This window comes from Trematomus bernacchii, unplaced genomic scaffold, assembly GCF_902827165.1.
Source record: "Trematomus bernacchii unplaced genomic scaffold, fTreBer1.1, whole genome shotgun sequence".
Classification (NCBI taxonomy): Eukaryota; Metazoa; Chordata; class Actinopteri; order Perciformes; family Nototheniidae; genus Trematomus; species Trematomus bernacchii.
The window spans coordinates 6,823,804-6,846,543 of record NW_022987803.1 but is presented as its reverse complement, the minus strand read 5'-3'; the positions used below and the strand labels follow the sequence as shown (position 1 = coordinate 6,846,543).

At 38.6% G+C, this 22,740-nt stretch overlaps 2 protein-coding genes across 3 annotated transcripts in view; one reads left to right on the top strand and one right to left on the bottom strand.

Annotated features, from left to right (window-relative positions):
- mep1a.2 (meprin A, alpha (PABA peptide hydrolase), tandem duplicate 2) overlaps window positions 1-3,018 on the top strand; it is a 12,213-nt gene extending 9,195 nt beyond the window's left edge. Inside the window, exons 13-14 of the mRNA XM_034150504.1 lie at window positions 65-269; window positions 2,529-3,018. Of these exons, the coding sequence (XP_034006395.1) occupies window positions 65-269; window positions 2,529-2,679 (356 nt within the window). The 3' untranslated portion in view covers window positions 2,680-3,018. The remainder of the gene's footprint in view (window positions 1-64; window positions 270-2,528) is intronic.
- On the bottom strand, window positions 2,997-22,740 carry adgrf3b (adhesion G protein-coupled receptor F3b). Of its 2 annotated transcripts, none has more exons than XM_034150501.1 (18): window positions 22,607-22,740; window positions 19,535-19,595; window positions 18,119-18,131; window positions 17,097-17,234; window positions 15,742-15,894; window positions 15,510-15,574; window positions 15,335-15,393; window positions 13,781-13,923; window positions 12,124-12,357; window positions 9,592-9,822; window positions 9,265-9,405; window positions 8,920-9,122; window positions 6,831-7,016; window positions 5,213-6,508; window positions 4,774-4,815; window positions 4,540-4,569; window positions 4,379-4,455; window positions 2,997-3,914 (listed from the first exon to the last, which is right to left on the bottom strand). In XM_034150501.1, exons 2-17 carry the CDS (start codon window positions 19,586-19,588, stop codon window positions 4,387-4,389), a joined length of 3,057 nt encoding a protein of 1,018 aa, XP_034006392.1. In that variant the 5' UTR covers window positions 19,589-19,595; window positions 22,607-22,740; the 3' UTR covers window positions 2,997-3,914; window positions 4,379-4,386. The 2 variants fall into 2 exon arrangements, with proteins under 2 accessions (XP_034006392.1, XP_034006394.1); XM_034150503.1 differs by having other exon boundaries at window positions 17,097-17,231.

The following is a 22,740-nucleotide window of genomic DNA, read 5'->3' as shown; positions in this document are numbered from 1 at the left end:
TAATTTCTTCTTCAGCTTCCAGGATTCTTTTGACATTGCCATTAAATCCAACTTGTTTCATTAGATTTGACCCACCTGATCAAGACTGAGGTGCCTGTCAAACCGGCCGCACCAAGTAACGAAATTCCAGAGGAGAAGCCAGTCAGCGAGCTGAAAATGAGACCGGAGACCCCGAAACACAGAGAAGCACGCGCTGCCAACCTGTGTGGCCCCAACCACTGCATAAACGGAGGCGTGTGTGTGGAGAGTAAAGGGGAAGCCTCATGCAGGTGTGTGTTTGTTTGGATTTACAGCATGTGCCTATTTGCCAGAGGTGGGGACTCGAGTCACATGACTTGACTCGAGTCAGACTCGAGTCGCATATTTTTTGACTTGAGACTTGCTTGACTAACATTGATAAAAGACTTGACTTGACTTTGACTTGGTATTCATGACTTGAGACTTGACTTAAGCTTGAGACAGATGACTTGAAAGGACTTGACTGTTTACAATTCAATATTTGCGTTTGTTTTTGTATTGAGATATTACATTTAGTTTTTTCGAAAAACGTGATTGGGTGATTATAGCGCCGTGCGCGCAAACCTGGCAACCCACTAGAAGGCAGGAGTGTCAGTTAACATGGCAGCGGCTAGCGTTACTCCACAAATAGTGAAGTTTGGATTCAAGGATTATGTTGTCGATGACGCTAATAAGAAGAGAACAGCGGTATGCAGGGTCTGCAGCATAAAGATCAGTGACACGACCACCACAACATCCAACTTCATTCGTCACTACAAAAAAACCCACAGAGAAAGGTGCGTGAATGTGTTGTGTTAGCTAGAAAGCTAACGTTAAGTTTAAGCTACGTTAGACTTGGTTTCAAATCGATTAAACATTGCAAAGAGAAGACAAAACGGTAAATGAACACTAGAACCTCCAAGGGATTCATTTTGACTAACCCTGATACTGACAGGCTGTCAGGAGAGGGAGAGAGAGAGAGGAAAAGAGATGCCTCGTTTATTTCCCCTGTGTTATCAGAAGTTACTGTAAACTTTGAATAATGTAGTTCATCTACTTTTAGTAGTTTGTTTAAATGTTTTAATTATGTTGTTTTTGTTTGTAGAAGTGCATCATTCCTTGATTTATTGTAAAATGAATCTGAACTTTTTGATCTGTTATGATGATAAACTGAAGCCATTTCAAAATTAACCCAATTAAGTGAGTTTTAAATCGTCCTACTTAGTTTATAAGGAAATTATGAAGAGGAACAAATTAAATGATTTGAAAATTATATCTATGTAGGTGCTGACGCTGTTGGTGGTTCTAGTGTTAACAGAAATTTAAATTAAATATGTGTAATGGCAAATGCCATATATGATTTTCTTACCTGGAATTCTGCCTTTTTGAACAGACTTTTTGATTGAGTCCTAGCTATATTGTCTGCAGTTCTAGGGTTAATATGAATCTAATATGATTGTCATCGGTCTAAATTAGATTTCAAATGATTAACTGTGTATGTAATGAAGATCATAGTGTGGGTTAAATCCATTTTCATAACCACTGTCTTTTAACTGATTTAAATGCGGAAACTGCTTATTCATCAGAATTTCGTATGACTTGACTTGACTTGCTTGACCTGAGCAATGACTTGCTTGACTCTCACCACAGTGATTTAGGACTTGCTTGATACTTGTAGGTCAAGACTTGAGACTTGCTCATGACTTGCACATGTAGGACTTACTCCCACCTCTGCTATTTGCATTGCTTAAAGGTCTCCTATCATGCAAAATGCACGTTTTGATGTCTTTTATACATAAAAATGTGTCCCCGGTGTGTCAGGAGACTCACAAAGTGTCAGAAAACAAAACCCTCTCTCTCTTCCTCCGTACCCAAATCTGTAAAAACGGAGGTACAACTGAGCTGATCCAGATTTCCTGCCGATATGACGTAATATCTGAAATGTGGGCTGGCTTTACACCCTATCAGATATGTCGCTATCAGAAACAATGCCCGACGTGTTTTGGAAGTAATATGGTCTTTGTTTACATTAGCAAGCTCACCTCACCTTGTTGTAAACCCGCAAGATAAAAAGCATTTGAGCTCCATACTGAAATAACCCTTGATGTGGTTTGCAATATGATATGGCGTTTAATCACGGCAGCATTTAGCTGTATCTGGGTAGAATGCCCCTGATCAGATACTCAGCATAAGCTCCCCTCTCTCTCTTTTAAAAAAAAAAAAGCTTTAGACCCAGAATCAGCACTTCTCTAACAGGGCTAAAATAGAGGGATATGATATGGGATATTTGTTTTTGAGCAAAACACTTCATAGACATGTTTTTCATATATTTTTATATATCTGAGACCTATAATATATGCCTAAAAATAGTATAATAGGAGACCTTTAAGATGATAATTTTTGTACATTTTACCTCTAGAGTTATCTCATTTGACGATGCCTATGTAACTCTTGCAAGCCAGATGACACAGCCATCAGAAAAATGCAGTTATTGTGCATCACAAAATCATTTAATGTGCGCTTTTCTCCAGGTGTGCATCTAGCCAGACCACCTACTACACTGGTAAGAGGTGTGAGAAAACAAACATACACAGAGGCATTCTGGGCGCTCTGATTGGTGGCGCAGCAGGGACCGTTGTGCTGACACTGGCCATCTTCACCGTCATCAGGAGAGCTCAGTGACACATCTTCCAGGGGGGTAATATATCCTCTGCATTCACCCAGCAGTGAAATCACAGCAAGCTGGTGACAAGGCTGAAGTGAGAAGTGTTCGTAAAATCTGATAAGCTAATTATTAACACTGAATTATATTTTGTGTACGCTTCTAAATAAATTTTTGTATTTCTTAGAATGAGCCTTGAAATCTCCCGAACTTATCCATTAACTTTGTTTGGTATGATACAAATAATCACATGCAGTCCGCTTGTCCGCAAATTACATTTGTCATGGAAAATGCAAAGCTTGGATTTAAACTTCATTGGGTAATGATAACAATAAAATACATTATATTCCTTGTCTTTATTTCAATACATATTTTTGGATACATACACTGGTTAGACACACAGGTTATAGTTTAAATCAAGTAATGTACATATACAGATTCAAGCAAAATTATCAAACCATGCCAAACTTGTTAAAGGGGCCCTATCATGCTAATTTCCAGGTTCATATGTATAAGTTGTGCCTCTACTGTTCACCCTCTGTCTGAAACCAGAGCCCAGTCTGTTCTGATTGGTTAGCTGGCCAGCTCTGTTGTGATATGTGAAACGCTTAGAAACCCTTAGCCTATCACGTAGCATGTGTTGGAGCGCTAGCCAATGGAAGAGTTATTGTTACTCACTATGTTAAAGAGTTAAACAAAGGAGTCCAATGGCGTTTCAGGCAGAGGGGGTGTATGTCTGGAGGGAACACAGGGATTTTAGCCTTTGTAGACCATTTACATGCGCTAAAACCTATATAACACACTACAGGAAAGGCAAAACCCCTAATAATCATAGGGCTCCTAGAAAACCAAGCGATATCCTATATACAGTCAGCTCAAACTCCATGTACAGAATGCAGAACATCAAGATACACAAGCTTCCTCTTAAAGCTATAGAGTGTAATGTGTCTAACTTCTTTAGCACATAAAAACGAATGGAAATAGACTGTATCAACTTTACCCTTAAAATATAAAATGGCATCAAAATGTATGCATTAGCTATATTCTTATCTTAAATTCTTTCCTGGAGCAGAATATGATTTCATGGATGATAACCATAAGTGTAAGAGCTACAAATAATAATAATGTTCAGTGCTATCAAATGAAATAAAATAAACCTAGTTTTTGAACATTACTCTATAGTTCTATAACTATCTATACACAAAGCAGTATCAGAGGAGCTGCATCCAAGAGTTGCTGTTTCCGTGTCTGCAATCTGAAATGTAGATATGGACAAGTGTTAAGAGTATTCATAGATTTTCACATTCAAAATGTGCCAAACTAAAGCCGATAGAGAACATTTGGTTATTTGATTGAAGTAAAAACTAAAAACAGATAAACATCCAACCACAGGTTTTAATATTCTATTCTATAAGGCAGCAGCCATATATCCCAAGGATGACCTATTTATAATAACGTGAGTGATCCCTTAACTCTCAATATAACGTCATCATCAGATCAAAGAAGTAAGTCTAATACTTTGATTTATGACTTTAAGGAGCGATCTTTTGGTTTGAGTTGTTAACTTAATTACTGCTTTGATAAGTGCAGAAGGTAAGTATTTTTAATATGACAAGTTAGTTCAAATGTAATGCTTTTTGAATGTATGTCAATGAAGATGTAGCAAATGCATGGACACAGGTTAAAATGCAACAACTAATCACGTGATCTAGCACTGACCTCGGTCCTCATTTGTCTCTTGTGTAGTTGGTTGAGGTCAAATTCTTCATGCTCTCACTTTTTCCTTTTGACTTTGCCTGCAGGTAGAAAAAAAAACGGTTATGATGAATGTCAATATTACTTTACTTTTGTCATTCTGGATACTTCATTGGTTAACTTACCATTATGAGCTTTATCATTTCTTCTCGAACCTGTTAGGTTATAAAACAAATAGCTTTAAAATAAATACCGAACAACATAATTGTTGGCAACTTTTGGGCCCCATTAATCAAACCCAGGCTTCCTATGGCCCAGGAAGAATGCTCTACTACAACCACAAGACATTAGGGAGATTACAAAAAATCTATTTATATATTGATGCTGAAAGGGAATGAGAGACAAGTTGGCAAACCTACCTTCTGCTCTGCGAAAACACATGTAATCAAAATGAATATGCCCTGCAAGAAATCAAATTTAGTGAATTTAAAACGTGTGACTTTTTGGCAGACATTCTTGTGGAAATAATATTGTGGTATTGAATAGCACATTTTGTGTGTATTATGAGAGGCTAATGTGACGTGAAGTGGAGGAGTAGGTGAAAAATAATTAATTTTTATCAGATTTGACACATCTCCCTCAAGAAGAAAATAGGCTTTATGCAACTTATTTTTTAACTTCCAAAGTGGAATATCTCAAAACTTTAGACTTCCCAGAGGTAACATTTAGGAAAAAGGGTACACTAGTATCAGGTTGGGAATTGGTATCGTTACCTGATTGGACCTATTGGAAAAAAGTTGGATTGATGCCTCACAAATTTCAACAGTTCGTTTTGTGTGTGAAATGCTTTCAAATTACCTGGAAGGAGTTGAGGATGGTGAAACTGTAAATGGCTATAATATGCAGGGGAGTGTTTTCTTCCAACATGAGCAGAGCAAAGCCAATAATCCATGTCAGTCCAAAGACAGGCGTTAGAAAGACCACCACTTTGAGGATGCTTTTGGCTGTCTCCTTGTCGTCTGCCTTGCTGCCCTCAGGGACATTGGATTTCACTAGAGTAAGAATGACGACCACCATGGAAAACAGATTTGTCAAAATAACAGTTCCCACAGGAAGGAGGAAAGCATGAAGGGAGCCCTCCAAGACACTTTCATAAACTAGCCAGCATGTTTTCTTTTCATAGTAGGGCTTTTCGGTGTATTTGCAATACGTATAGCTTGATCCCACTATGAAGATTGGGAAAACATAGCCAACGATGCCGGAGAAGAACATGAAGACTCTTTTCCTCAGGGGGGTGAAGACGAAGATGAGCTGGTGGACAAGCATGACACTCATGCACATCATCCAGTTGAACATGGCCAAATAAAACAGGTGCTTGCATATTGTCAAAACTAGGCACCAGTTGTCACTGAGACTCTCGGGATTGCTGGAAGCCAAGAAACTACAGTTACCGAGCAAGAGGAACACAGCAATGTTCACTATAGCTGTGTGACGGAAATGTGAAAGGTTGGATTTGACCACAGCCGACCACACTAGATACTCGACGATGAGGAAGATCAGCAGGCAGCAGACGGACACACCCAGGCCGACATTTGTAATCATATCCAGGTCCGGTGTAGATACATCACTCTTGGACATCATGACAGCGAATGAAGTCAGGTGGTTGCAGTCGCAAACTGTGCGATTGCCCGGAATAGTTTTCGCACTGCATCCTGCTTCTGACCATTTGTTCATCTTGGTGCGCCAGAAAACACACATACGTTTGTTGCGACTCGGATTCTCTTGGGGGAACACCAGTCTAATTTCTGATGAACTATTCTTCTCCAGTGTGACCGATACTAAGATGCTGTCAGGCTTCGAATCGTCGATGTTGTTTTTTAATCTACGCATTAGATTTTTCACAGCAACAGTTTTCCCTGTTCCGTTGGTCTTGTTCATATTAACGGCAATGTCAAACACAGTCATATTGCAGTCATCTGAACAGAATTTGAGGTCTAGATTTGGACTGTTCACTCCATTGCTTTGATTGACCTTAATATTCTTCACCAGATCTTCCACAGACTGAAGATATTTTGATGACATATCATGAACAATAGTTGTGTTGACACCAGACCAGGTGTTGTTCAACATATTGCTTGCAGCATGTACAAATTTCTGAAACAGAAGATTAAAAAAGGGACATTTTATCTTGGGATGTCCGGCGTTCACATTGTAACTAATTGATCAGTATAACTTATATATAACTTATCAGTATAAGCTCAAATAAAGCAGTTCAAAACTTTCTATGGCTTCTGATCTACTCGTAATTCTATCGACTAGTGTCAGCGATCAATAAAGCTGATCGAAATCCAATCCCTACTTTACCGTGATATGATTTGTCCACCTCACATTATTTCAGTGCAAAAATGAGCCATATAGGCTTAAAAACCCACATGTATTTCAGTAAGCAAAGAAATAATTATCAACGGGGGCTTACAGGAAAGACACTGTCTTCCAAGACAATGAACTCTGATGCCTTCGACATCAAATTTAGAACCTCGATGGAAGCGATAACGTCGGCCGTAGAGTCATTGGAATCAGTGTCGGTTGTAGAGCTGTTAAAAAGTCCTGAAAAAATCTCCATGGCAACCTCCTGGGTGGCTCCTAGTCCCTTCGCAAAGTTCTAGAAACAAAATTAAACAAGGATCTCAATGAAACGATGTACACACAAATTACTGTAAATCCCCAAAACAATGACATTGTTGCAAAGCACAACAAAATGTCAACATATTTGTTTCAACATTATATAAATGTACTCGTTGAGTGAAAGGAGTTAGAGGATATTTAGAGCTAGCATCATTACAATCTTTTGAAATTAGCTAGCTAGAAACATGAATTTATCTCAGATTCCTACATGTAAAAAATTGGCCTCCATTGCAGTAATCTCTGAAGCAGTCAGTCACTTATTGTCATACTTTTAAAACAATTATTGTAAGGTCCTAGCCAGCATGTTGATGTTTTTGTTATTATTCCTGTTTCTATTTTGTTTCTCTCATTTCAGTGTCAGCATTTCCTGCCCTTAATTGAACTCCACCTGCTTCCCATCCCTAATTAGCCTCACCTGTGCCCCATTATCACCCCTCCCCCTGTCTATTTAGGCCCCATTTACATGGGAACGGAAACGAAAATGAACCGAATTCGATATCAAAAAAGTCTTCCGTTCACAGGCAATCAGCTCAATAAACGTGTCCGTTCACACGAGACCGCTTGACCCGCTGGAGACGCTGTAGTACATATGCCGGGCCTGTAACTGGCGCTGTACTTCCGCCACAAAATACACCAAAAGCAGCGAAGAAGACTTCCCGAGCATGGTTGCCATGGTTGCCCTTCTGTTTATTCTCCGCGGTGGATTTAGCAGCAGAGGTGGGGAGAGGCAGGGCTCTGGCTCTTTTTCTCCCTCCCAGAGGCAAGCGTGTGCTCCTGCTGTAAATCTCTCCGGTAGTCCACCAGCAGATAAAAAACACCCACCTCTCCGCCACTTCCAAGGGACGAGGGAACCGTGTGGCAGAGTTTCTGTTAGAATTTTTTTTCGCCGGTCAACATGTCCGTTAAAGTTGAAATCTTCCGGACAAAATTTGAAAAGTGCCGGTCAAAGGTCTTCTTTGTTATTTATTGAGCTTTAAAACAAATTAATAACGACTCTATATAATAATATACAGTTGTTGTTGGCGAAACACATCAGCAATGACGCGGTGACATGGGGGTGAGCAGGAGAGGTGGGTAGAGGCGGGGCTATGGCGTATAGGGCATAAACACGGAGCCGTTTGACCCCCCAGAGCGTTCCGTCCACAGATCTATCCACCTTGGGACCCGTTATCGTTTGAGGGGTCCGTTTCCGCGGTTCCGTTACGGCCGCGTGTGAACGAACGGGCTATACGAAAGAGAAAAGTAGCAGATACAACCCGTTTTGTTCCTGTGTAAACAGCGCCTGAGTCTGCGGCCAGTTCGTCTTAGTTCATCCTAGCGTTCCAGCAGTGTTTATTCCCAGTAGCCTATCTATTCCACGTGTACCTGACCCAGCTTCGTGTCCTGACTCTGTTCCTTCCTAATCCTCGTCTGTTTTGGTTGCCTTACTGACTGATCTCCCGTGTACCGAACCTCTGCATTTAATCTATAAAGACGTTTTTGCAACCTAAGCCTCTGTCCCTGAGTCGTGCTATTGAGTCCTCTACTGGTGTTCATTCAGTCGTTACAATTATGCATGGTACCTTATGTTAAAAAAGACGCTATTCCTCAAGTTGAAAAACATTCTCCAAATGTGGTTGGCATTTGTATTAGCGGCATTCAAAATGATTTTGATGAAGCCATGCAATTTATGTAAAATGTTATGATATTGTAAGCAGGTAGAACATTATAAAACAATGTTTTTGGAAGATGAAAATACCTTTGTCTCGTCAAATTTTTGTTCCAAAAATGTATAAAAGCCAATATCAACTTACTCGAAAACTTCCCCCGAGTATAAGTAATCTTTTACAGAAAAACATTGGATATAACTTTTAGGGTTCCAGCTGTAAAGCCACACTCACGTCTGCAGCATTTAGAACTTTGTTCAGCTCTGCGTTAACGCAGTTGGAGAACACATCGTCCCATTGACGGCCTCTGCAAGTGCGGGACTTATAGCCCACCCTGCCCTCTGCACATTGATCAATAATCAATGTCTTTCCAGCTGGGGTGTTTGGCCAAAGCACACCAAATCTATCTATCTCTGCCTTGCAAAACGTTGCACCCGCTAGAAGAAAAATATAGGACATCATTAGTTAAAGTAAGAGACATTGCAAATACATGTAAATATAAACAAAATAATACATTATGAACATACATATTATACCATAAAATAGATCTCAAATAACAGATTCAATATGATCAGTTACCATAAATTACTGGAACATCCACTGTCGCAGTTTTGACTTGTTTCTCTGAGTTCGTAAAAGTGACACTGATAGTATGTGGCTCTAGTATTTTCATGCAACTGACAGTTGCATGAAACTTATAAATAAGGTTTCCTCCAACAGCTGTAAAATAAAGAGTAATATTAGTTTCAGGGTTAAGTTTATGGTTTGTGGAAATGAAAGCCTTTTTCAGAACTATTGTGAATGTTAATTGTGTAGATGTAATCAATTACATTAGTGTGTAATGCTAGAACAAACCAGAGGAAAATAGGACAGCTAGTTTTGAGAGATACTGAAGGTTTGCCTTACATGTGTTGACAGCTGGTTCCTTTACTTCCTGGTAGCTCCACAAAACTTTAAAGGGCTCTGTGCTGACTGGGATGGTGGCAGTGGCCGTCACCTTACGGTTTGAATTCACCGAACAGTCCACCGTCAGAGGATCAATCTTCAGGGTGACCACGTCAGGCAGGAGTGCAACACTCAGTTCTGTGCTGGCTGTGTGCCGGACTGACCCTATCTGGAATCCACACTCGTATCTACCTGCAGGGAACAAGTCAACAGCAGACTGAAAATAAACAACTGCTGTCGTGTTTGGGTCAAATCTGACCGATTTACTACTCTCATCAATCATAAATATTGTGCTTTACATTTGATTGCCTCATGGCCTTATGATATCCTCCACAGAAGGTATTTGAACATATAAAATGGCTTATTACCACTTTCATTGAATTTGTATGTGGTTTAGTCAACTTTGTTTCACCTATGATGTTCCTGGTCAAAAATGACCACCATAGGAAATCAATGGGTAACCCCAGATTACGTACATTCATCAGATAGTACACACCCACAAATTGGAATACATTTTCAGTGTCTCTTCTTGCAGTTATTCAGGTAAACCAGTATTCTGAGACATTGATTACAGCTTAAACGGGTGTTTAATAAAATGTTGTGATGATTAAAGGTGTTAGTGTTAATGTAAGAGCAGTTAAAACAATGTGGTGGTCAAATTTGATCGGGAACACCAAAGTAAGGGGGGGGGAACTAACACGACAGGAGGGCTAATAAAAAGTATTAATAGTAGAAGTAGTGTCTCTTCAGAGAACTGTCCTCTGATACTGATACTATTATGTTTGACAAAATTAGATTGTGAGCACATGCAGTAATCTGTAAGTATAGCACTTTACTGTAGTGGCTCAAGGTGGGGCTACATGTACTACACTAAATATAGTTAGCTAGTTTTGGGGTTAGTTATCTTGCCCAAGGACACACCGACAGTTTGACTGCAGGGGCTGGGGATCAAACTATTGACCTTTTGATTGGTTGACAACAGCGCTACCTCCTGAGCCACAGCCAAGGGGAAATGTTCCCTTACATTGACATTTGAAATGGAATGAGAGCCCGAAACCAGATTTTGCATATACATGTATGTAATACTGTGCTTCAAGGACCCTAATCATTTGATACGTTTGCTTAAGTATAGGACTATTATATTAAGAGCCCTACAGCAGTGCCTGGGGACAGAAAACCCCCTTTGACAATTTGTCACAATAGCCCATGTCATATTAATTAATCACAGAACTGGGTTGTCTTTTTAAGCTTCCTGTAAAGAGCTGAAGAACATTGGATCCTTAGTTCTCACGATGTGTTTTATATGGGGAACATAGGATCTGGGAGTAGGATGACCACGCTCTGGCAAATTGTGTTTGTTAGAATAACAGAAGGGAAAGAGGTATAGGTAGCTGTCTCACATTCAAGGCTTGAGATGCCGTGATGGAAAATGACCAGACAATCTGCACATTGATTTGAGGTTCATTTATAATTATCCAGTATAACTTCCAGTCAGAACCAAAAAAGACATGCCCCTTCGGACTATTGTCATGTAGATTCAGCCACATGTTTGAAGAGGACATATTATGCAGATCTTTGGGGTATTTTGTGCTTCTACTGTGACATGTCTCCATGCTTTAAAGATCTCCTAATATACTATTTTTAGGCATATATTATAGGTCTCAGATATATAAAAACATGTCTCTGATGTGTTTTGCTCAAAATACCAAACAGATCACCCATTCTAGCCATGCGTCATACCCCTCTATTTCAGCCCTGTTAGAGAAGTGCTGATTCTGGGTCTGTAGCTTTACAAATAAATAAAGATAAAGATTGAAAACATTTTTTTAAAAGGACGGAGAGCTTTTGCATGCTCATGCAGGATAATTCTACCCCATACAGCTAAATGCTGCCATGATTAAACGCCATATCATGTTCAAATCCACATCAAGGATTATTTCTGAAACAGTATGGAGCTCAAATGCTTTTTCTCTTGTGGGTTTACCAGAAGGTGAGTTCCTTTTTTATATCCTGCTTTTGTACACATACTCTCTCCAGTACAGCATTAGCTCTGAGTGTTAGTGATGCTTGCTAATGTAAACAAAGACCATATTTCATCCAAAACACGTCACGAATTGTTTCTGATAGCGACGTTTCTGATAGGGCCGTTGCTTTTGCATGATAGGAGACCTTTAATGTTCAAAAAGCTCTTTATTTTTCTCATACTGCCTGTGCTGCAGCACCTCTTTTCACCCTCTGTCTGAAACCAGAGCTCAGTCTGCTCTGATTGGTTAGCTGGCCGGCTCTGTTGTGATTGATCAACCTCTTAGAGATGTGTCGGAAATGTCCTGACCCTTAGCATATCACGTACAATGTGTTGGAGCGCTAGCCAAGAGAAGTGCAAGTGTTACATAGTGATGTCATTATGCCAAGGAAGTAAACAAAGGAGTCCAATGCAGGCGTTTCAGACAGTGGGGGAGTGTGTGGGAGAGAAACTCCCAGCTGTGTACTTGCCTGACCAGATGCCTGTCACCTTTTGAAGTGTGAGTTGAGCACACAAACCCGATGTGTTACAGGGAAGAGTAAGATTCACCACAGTGCCGGTGTTGAGCTGAAAGCGTTTGCCATCCTTCCCAAAAAAGTTCCAGCCATTACTGTCCATCTTAATATTTGTCTCCACAAATGTGCAATTCATCACTGGCACAGACTCATAGCACACTTTCCCTGGGGAGTATATCTCGACCATTCCTGTGTGAAGAAGGAAATACAAATACATAGCAATATAGTAGTTATGATTAGGTTGGAAGTATGAGGTACAACCTTACACCTTACCAATTCATAAAATATTCTTTTAAGTTTTAAAAACAGTACAAAAGGACAGTACCAGGGAACATGTAGGGAAATAGGGGACATGTAGCACTACAGTGATCAGTGATAACATGATTTCTGAATAATTGGCATTAATTCAAAGAATCTCTCAAAACTCACTTAATCCCTCTAGCTTTCAAACTCTTATCAACAACCCCCCACCCCCCCACCCTGCCCTCCCAAGTTTACTCCGCACTTGGATTAGGAATATTGTTTATGTTTTGTTTGTATTGTTCTGTTCTGATTTTATGTAAAGCGTCTTTGAGCATTCGGAAAAGCGCTATACAAATCCCATGTATTATTATTATTAAGCCAGAGAATTGTTTTTAAAACTTACTGTAGCTAAATCATCGACAATGCGGCTGTCAGGGAGAGCCGCATTGTCGATGCTTTAGCATAATGTATAATAATATATACAGTATGTGTGGCCTACACAGGGCATATTATCTTTGACACTATTATATTGTGATATATAATATTATCTGTTCCTACAGTGGTGACCCTGTACGATATGTCCCACTCCTGTGCAACTTCACAAAACTGGAGCATGATTCAGCTCAATGCCTTTCCTCCATTTTCAACATCCACGCTTGTAGTACAGGAGCAACCTTTGGTCAAACTTAGCGATGTGATTATAATGCGTTAATTATTTTTTAATCGACTAAGGTTTCTATATTAAACACAAGCATCTTAACATTGACAGCTCTAGTTTACATCAAATAAATGATCAGGTCACGATTTTAATATGGTTTCTTTCTCCAGAAATCATACTCCTTTCCTACGATAAGGTTATTGATTTACAGAGACTTGAGGTAACCATGGTTTTAATTTTCTTACTGAAAAGCAGCCTTCTTGTACCTGCATAAATGTAATTGAATATACAGTATATAAATAGTTGCTGATCCGTCACCCATAGCTTTCTGAAGTGAAGCCATTGCCATGTTGGCCTAACTTCAAACTAATCTAAAATATGTGCCTCTTAGGTGGAGTGTCCAACACCTGTTTTTGTACCATGCTGTAAATATGTTTACAGTATATCCTCTTCAAATGTTGGCCTTTTAACAAGGGGATCTATGGAGATTGACTTGCTTTTGCAGACAGCATCACTTAGCCATTTGAGAAAATTAAAATATACCTCCAAAAGTCAAATAATTATCTAATCATTATAGTATAGTTAAAATAATCAATAAACAGTTGAACAGATATTCATCGATCAAGAGCACACACTTCAAGTAGTTGAGCAATATTGTTTCAGAGTAAACATGATATAAATGAATGACAAAACAAACACTTATATACTGACCTACAGTGTCAACAGAAATGACAGCCTTCAAATTCCTTTGTGCTTCATCCACAACACCTTGAAGTTTTGGAGTCGACATTTCTACGCTGACAGCTGCCTCAAAGTCAGCAACTGCAAAGTCATCTTTGTCAATGGTTTGGGTTCTAAGGTGCGGAAAGAATACAAGGCACATTTCAAAGGTTTAATTGGGGGCGTTTTTCCTTATGAGCTGTGAGGGTCCAAGAACTGAGGGTGCTGTGTGATAGACTGTAGAGATTGTAGAGCTCACTGAGACAAATTTGATATGAGGCTATTTAAATAAAACATTGACTTGATTTGACCTCAATTTATACACGCAAACTTGACTGCAGGAATGATTTTTGACAAAACCATGGATGTATAAAGAGAACTGGATACAGCGTTGGATGCTCAGTGGCGCATAAAGCTCAAAATGGAGCGCCTGTAGATTTCAAAAGGCACCCATGGTGGGCCCATGGAGCATGCTCACTTGAGTTTTCTGTAAGCCCTGCCTCAGATCTCCTGCCCTCTTCTCAGAGTCAAATGAAAGGTGAGGGAAGATAACCCTGGGTTTGGCTTTTAGCGCTTTATACAACTTTTAGATGCTAATGATTCAAATAAGGGCTATAAAAGTGTTCGTACTGGGTAGTTTATTTAGTTAAAATGATCATATGCTGATTAACTTTATTTATCAAATAGTTATCACCGCAATAAACCGTATTTAATTTTGTCTTTATGTACAATATTTAAATTCACATTCTGTTCTTGTTTGTATCATATTCTATTTAAATGTATACAGACTTCTAGCACAATTTTAATTTTAATTATTTTAAAATTGTATTTAATTTATTTATATTTATTTTTAATTTTTAATTGTATTTTAGTATTTTATTATATATGTTGCATCGTTGGAGGAGCTCGGGTCATAAGAATTTCATTGCCATTTCTACACTGTAGCTTATGTTCATATGACAATAACACTTTTGAATTTCAATTGAATTAACAGACGACTCTTTCCCAATGTCAAGTCAATGTGAAAATGTATTTTTGGCCCAGTGCTCTTCCTGGGGGCTTGGACAAAACAGCTAGTGTACCAACTGTACTGCCATTAGCAGTAGCAGTGAGTTAGCTAGGTACTCCTTGACCCTGGATGTATACAAATCATTTGATATTGCATGAAAGGCAGGGACACGTTCATTCCTATTCATTTTGCTCAGTGCGTATGAAGCCAAAATGGCCTGACTCGTATAAAGATACCGGTGTCTGGGCTCATAGAATGTGCGTTTTCCTGCAGGGTCATGACTGGTCTCGGCTCAGTTAAACGAATGGAGAGCGAAATTACTCTGGATTCAGTTTTTAGGCTGTTTTACATCTTTTAGCACCTAATAGTTTAAATAAGGACTTTTCTAATGTTCGTACTGGTTAGTTGATTTAGCAAAAATAAATAGGCTGATTTCAACTTTGGTAAGGTAAAAGGTAACACACATTAATACAAAATCATTTTCCTTCATTTCATAAAAAGTAAAAGACACTTAAAGTATTTGCAAAGTAAAATACCTTTGACCAGTTACATTCAGGAACTCAAAGCCATTCAGCACCTTAAATGCATCTGTAAGCTTTAAAAAGAAAGAACATTATATTATTTATATTTTAATGATGTATTACAGTGACAAACATTTTGATGAATGTATACATTTGTGATAAGAGCGAGATATACCTGACAAGTTTTTACCTGAGTTTCTTTATTGCTCCCCCATGTTTCGGCAGTATTCAATGTCACTGATCCTTTGATGCGAACTGTGAGAATTGCAAGAAGGAACATTTTGTGATATCAACATGCACATTTGTCCATATGGAAAACAAATGAAAGAGCATTAACACAATCTAGAAACACACTAGTGTGAAAGAACACTCTACAGAGACCCTTATTCCATTAAGTCAGTTTGTCAACAGCACTCTCTTACCATTGACTTTGGCGATGCAGAGTGGCGTGCTGTCGGACACGTTCTGAGCGCAAGTCGTTTCCCTACAACAGTTGTAGTTGTAGCACACTGGGTTGCTCCATACGTACCCGGTGGAGCAGTTGCAAGAGGTATCATCTCCAATAAGCAGGCACTCTAAAAAGAAAAGCCCAACTTCAAATCATTTAAGTCCTAGAAAGTATTTCTATAAAAGAAAACATCTCATCTGTGTTATCTCTTAGTAAAAGACATCCTGAGAGACAATACATTGGTGAAAGAAAATGTGGCCTCATCAATGTATATCATATTATAGAAGTGCATTTGAAGATGATATCTATTGTTTTTTTCTAAATAATAAATGCAAAACCGTTTTGATCAGGATTAAAGATCAAAACATGTGTCAGCGCCACCTCCTGACCAATCAGATGAAGAATGCATCTGATGTTCATTTTGGTATTTAGTTACTGTCTTATATTCAGCTGAATGGCTGCATGGTATTTCTTGCACTTTGCTCCACTTTTGCAACGTTTGCCTCACTGAACCAACACTTTTTACAGAGAGGTAATCCATCATTTTATATCAACCTAATTTTACAAAATTAAAGGGCATGCTCATCAATACCAGTTTTATAATGGCAGGTTACTGGCTTTTCAAAACCCTAACAGTTAGAATCCATTTCCCAGTCATTGATTTGTTTCACTTTTTCACACTCATTGCCAAATCGTCCAATTGCACTGACAATGTTTCAATTTGGACACCATTTGTTTTTTTCTCCTTCACTGCCTTCAGATGTGTATAAGATAAGATAAAATATACTTGGGAAATGTTTTGGTCACAGCAGCATGTAAACAAGGCATTGCGCACAATGTGAACATGAAAAAGGAGTACTGAATAAACAGACATAAACATAAACATCTCAAAATAGAAAATAAAAACAGAACTTCAAAGTAAAAATATATACATAATGAAGATGTGCATTTTAGCACAAATATAGCAGACATGGAGCAACATTAACAAATCATTTGAAAATGGTGTTTCTGGCCACAAAACACATTTTAGTTTGAATATACAAATCTGTCTTAATCTGTTTGAAAGGAAAACATCCAAAATACATATTTAAGTGTTTATTTTACTAACTTGATCTATTTACTTATGTAGATTTCTCCTAAATTCACCTTGAGTAAGCACTTGTAAATATATGTATATATATAAACAGTAAATGTAAGGAAGAATAATTGTTTTAGTGAAGTTGTCAACTGTGTCTTTCTATTTTGTCTTTTTATTGAAATGTCCCATTCACTGTCTTAAAGAAGAACCATTTGGAATAATAATGAAAGAAAGAGGAAAGAGCTTCATACCTGCCACCACTTCACTTCTTATGAGGATCACTTTTTGTGCATTCACTTCCACGTCTGTATAATTCAAAGCCAGCAGGATGCTGTTGGCCTCCAGTGTGACATTACTTCCCACCGTCAGCTCAGCAGTGAAGACATCTTCTAGAGCAACATGCAATATTTTAATAAGCTGCAGATTTATTACGGTGGACAACAGGTGCAAACGCGCTGCACTTTCAAAACAGTGCAAATACAAAAACATAAATGTGCCAAAACACATGCAAATGAAGAAACGTCTTCACCAACTTGACAACACATGCGCAGCGTTTACTTAAAGCGCTGCATAAATGAAACGCATAATGCAAATATAACACGCTACAACAACAACAAAAAACGCTGCGAGAGGCTCAAAACACAGAAAGTGATGCGCACTGCTGGGAGCGAAGCACTTGTTGATGTGCTTGAGGATTAGAAAGTTGGCCAACTGTCACTGGAAATGTACCTCAAATGTAAGTTTTATTGGCTTATTTTAATAATATTATCATATGATTCCTTCAGATATTATTGCAGATCTGCTGTTAGCTAGCTAGCTAACGTAACTATAGTCATTTCAAATACAGTATACTGACAAAAAACACACAATTACGAAACAGACTAACTCTGCCTGACATTTGGCCAACTTTATAATCCCCCAATGAAAACAAGCGCTCCGGTCCCAGCTGTGTGCAAAAAAACACATTTTATAACTTGTATACCCTAATAATTTAAATAACGGCTATAAAAGGGTTCGTATTGGGTAGTATATATAACTTAAACAAGTGTACGCTGTTTTATAGGCGTATCTTTCCGAATGTATGTCAATGGGAAGAAGTATTTGCTTCAACGGCTGCCCCACTTCCTCAGGGCTTAGTTAGCAAACCTACCAATCAAAAAATACTATTTGGCCTCAGCCCAGTTCTTTAATCCTGGCCCAATATGTTTACGTTTATCGAGGTATTTTACTGAATCTCCTTTATGGCAGGTTATTATGTAGATAAGAAACTCACCTGCTACGATGACCTGCAATGGAAAAAAGGGCGAAAACAGAATTAGTCTTTTTGTCAAAATAATTATAAAACTGTCTAATTTTTACATGCTAAATAACACAGATTTATATTCAAAGTTGATTTTTGTTATTGGAAGTGTTTGTCATTTATACATGCAGCACTCTTCGCTATTGATATCAAAATCAGTTAAAATATAATAAATATTAAATTAAACTACAAAACGAACTTAGTCAGCAGCTTCAGGTTCCTCGGTGTCCACATCACTGAGGACCTGACATGGACTCATCACACTAACACCATCACAAAGAAAGCTTGACAGCGGCTCTTCTTCCTCCGCAGGCTGAGGAGGTTCAACATGGACTCCAGGATACTCTGCAACTTCTACAGGTGCACCATATAGAGGATCCTGACCTTCTACAGGTGCACCATAGAGAGGATCCTGACCTTCTACAGGTGCACCATAGAGAGGATCCTGACCTTCTACAGGCGCACCATAGAGAGCATCCTGACCTTCTACAGGTGCACCATAGAGAGCATCCTGACCTTCTACAGGTGCACCATAGAGAGGATCCTGACCTTCTACAGGTGCACCATAGAGAGGATCCTGACCTTCTACAGGTGCACCATAGAGAGCATCCTGACCTTCTACAGGTGCACCATAGAGAGCATCCTGACCTTCTACAGGTGCACCATAGAGAGCATCCTGACCTTCTACAGGTGCACCATAGAGAGGATCCTGACCTTCTACAGGTGCACCATAGAGAGGATCCTGACCTTCTACAGGTGCACCATAGAGAGCATCCTGACCTTCTACAGGTGCACCATAGAGAGCATCCTGACCTTCTACAGGTGCACCATAGAGAGGATCCTGACCTTCTACAGGTGCACCATAGAGAGCATCCTGACCTTCTACAGGTGCACCATAGAGAGGATCCTGACCTTCTACAGGTGCACCATAGAGAGGATCCTGACCTTCTACAGGTGCACCATAGAGAGCATCCTGACCTCCTACAGGTGCACCATAGAGAGCATCCTGACCTTCTACAGGTGCACCATAGAGAGCATCCTGACCTCCTACAGGTGCACCATAGAGAGCATCCTGACTGGCTGCATCACGGCCTGGTACGCCAGCTGCACCGCCCTCAACCGTAAGGCTTTACAGAGGGTGGTGAAAACTGCACAGACCATCACCAGGACGGAGCTGCCATCCATGGAGGACCTTTACTCCCAGCGGCTCGGGAAGAAAGCCAACCGGATTGTTGTAATATGTCTTGTATATATCTATAATGCACTGTTGAGGAACCTGTGACCCAGCTCAACTACACTTAGTTGTGTAAATGACATTAAACCTTTGAAATCTTAGTTTGAGTGCTGGCCAGAAAATGTATATCATATTAAAATACGATGCATTTGTACCTGAGCGTAGAGGTACACAGCTCCAATCAGAAAAAGATAAGCCCTGGAACACATTGTCCCTCTGGTGTAGAAAAAAAGACAAGTATAACGACATTAGCAGCAATTAAAGAAAGTTAAAATGTATTAACAAATGTACATACACATACAGGAACAACACAAACATATTCATTAAAGTCAACAAATATTTTATGTAGCACAAAACTCTCTCTCTTATTCCTGATTTTCCTTACGGGGAACAATAAAGGTTTATCTTATCTTTATTATCAGAATGATCACTGATTATTAATGAGTTTGAACTGTTGTAACAAATTGTACATCCACAAGTCTTTAATAAGGGCCTGTGTATGATCTTTTTTCTAAACATTGTACCATAGACATCAAACAAAGCTTTTCATGTTCCCCTGAGGATGATTCCTTTTCTTTTTGGTGACGCACTAAGTTTTTTCTCAAATGCCTTCTCCAGGCAAAAACATATTTAATGCCAAAACAACGTTTACATTTGGACATCCATTAGTTTCTACCCTCAGAATGTAAGACGTACAGAATAGCTCTTTTTGGATCTTCGACAACTTCAAGGAAAACATGTGGCTCTTTAACTATAGAGCTAAATTCTAATCTATGCTAATCCGCTAGCGGTGGAACGAAAACAAAATGCACATTTAGGTGATTAGTTTACTCATTTTATATATTTGTGTCTGTAGATTTATCAAAGATTCAAATAGTTTGCATTGGACAATGCATTATTAACACATTCAAACTGAAAATTACAGAAAACTTGTCATTCAGAACAAATATTTTAATGTAAGTAATCAACTTGGGAAGTCCAACAATTTATAAAATCTAACAATATGGGCTGTTTAATTATTACAAGTATTTTTGTCCACATAGTGAGAAATCCCTACACTGACAGAACACACACCAATCTTTCAATTTTTCATTCCAATCTATATTCTGAAGGTTTTTAATGAGGGGTGTGTTCATATATAATTCAGCCTGATTGATGTATTTGTGTCGTAAAAATAGGGCAAAAATGCATTTGCTTTTTTTTAAATGACCTGTCGACTGTATGTTTTTATTTATTTATGGAGTGATTAAAAGAGATGTTAAAAGTTCCCTACGTAAAACACTTTTTATTTTAACCCGGCTATATCCAATTTTCCAATTTCTTTTCAGAATATGTATGCACATTTAGTTAGAAGGTGCCTAATTTGCATATTTAAAACATACAATTTCAGGAACATTGGAGTAAAAGAACAATTGCCATCCTTAAAGTTATGATCTTGTGAAATAAATACAATGACTAAAAGGGCCTGGAAAAAGCAATACAGATCAAGTCATTCTCCAGCAATCTAAATATATACACAATATATTACATGACACTTATTCACTTTTCTGTCAGGAGCAGTTGGGGTGAAGTGCCTTGCCCAGGGACACAACGACATGCTGACTGCAGTGGGGATTGAACCAGTGCTCCCCTGATCCAAAGATATGCGCACTAATCCACTGTGCCACAGTTTCAAAATTACACAATGTAAGCCGTTCCTTTAAATTTAAATGAACATTTCTGACATATTGGTGTATAATCTGATCATTAACATGTTTGTATTAAAACTTGCTTGTCACTCTTATCATCAGCCATCAGTTTTTTGGCTTGCGTTTCAGCTTCTCAGGCTTGTTTGCATGACTTTGAATATGGACTATGAATGCAAACAATGAGTCGATGGTTTTGCCTGCTTCCTGTAACAGTGCACTGCCATCTGACATCAGAGGCTGGAGGTCACCTGTGTGGTCGGGGGCCTGTTAATGCGGTACAGGTGATGGCCACCTCATTTTCATGTTGGGTTAGGATATGGCTGCCTTTTAGCCATTATTACACCCTGGTTATATAACTGCGGACCATATATATACAATTATAAACTGAAAAGTTGACTTGAAGTTGATTAACTGTATTATGTCAACAGATTTCACATAACTGTATTAGGTCAGTTAAAAACAATAATATTACATTTAAATAAAAAATATTAGGTCCAACTTAATATTATTGGTTCAACTAACCTAATACAGTTTTGTGAAATTTCATTCATTAGTCAACGTTTCAGTTTTTTCAGTGTACACTTGCACAATGGCATGTGCAAATATGAGTGGGACCAGAACTATAAATGCATCTATAAAAAACTATTTTGGTAAATGGAGGTTACTTAAGGTATCTTTTTAAATTGTCACACACACAGCTCCACACACAGTGACATTTAGACTGTGCATTTAACCCATCTTATTAGGAGCAGTGGGTAGCTATGGAACAGGAACACATTAATGTTCTTACCATTATAAGTATTAAACATGTGGTCATAATAATGGAAACTAATACTTTGGTATCTTACAATGTCAATTCTTGTAAGCGTGAAATATGTTAAGGGAGGCAAAGATCCCAAAAGTAGCATTCCAATCTTTTATATTTTTGATAAAGTCTGCAGAGAATTCATCATCCAACACATGAAATGTTTGAAGATGAAGTTTCCAGAAAGATACAACTATTTTCACACCTCCTGTGCAGAACTCTTTTCCCCTGTATTAAAGCAAATCCCCTCGTATTCTTCGCAGCAGTCTCCTATTCATGTAAGTCGAGAAATCTCCATTCAGTCCAACTTTACAATATCAAAAAAATAAAGGTAAACATGTGGCCTGTGAAAGAGTAAACTTTCTGTTAACATGATCTGTTCCTTATGATTCATTGCAAGAACAACGTGAGTATTTTTACTCTGAATGGTAAAGCGTTTAAATGTGACTTTCAAAAAGGCTTATTGCAACAACAAGGAGAGCCCGTGGATTCAAACAAAAGTGACTTTTTAGACTAAAGAACACTCTGAGGATGGGTTCAAGGATTGGTTGTTACATCAGACCAAACTTCTATTTACACGTTTCAAGGAACGATTGTGGTATCGGTTCAAATCTGAATGGGAATGGGTATTAGCAATTATACAGTCTAAAATACAGTGTTATACTTTTTTTCTGGCCTCTGTGCCGATCTCATCTTCTCACAAATAAAATAATACATTCATAAAAAGCTCTTACCTTGGTTTAGACTTGCATTCATACAGAAAGCAAATGCCTAACACGTCAAAGTAGCCGCACTTAGCAAACAGAAAATCGTCCGTACTCCATCTATGAGGCTCACATCAGAAATAAAGTCAAAGTGAGTGCATGTG

Coding starts and splice junctions, on each gene's coding strand:
- adgrf3b (XM_034150501.1), bottom strand. CDS start 19,588: ATGTGTTCCAGGGCTTATCTTTTTCTGATTGGAGCTGTGTACCTCTAC. Junction 15,394..15,509: donor GGAGCAATAAAGAAACTCAG/GTAAAAACTTGT, acceptor TTCTTTTTAAAG/CTTACAGATGCATTTAAGGT. Junction 9,406..9,591: donor GGAACCAGCTGTCAACACAT/GTAAGGCAAACC, acceptor TTTATTTTACAG/CTGTTGGAGGAAACCTTATT.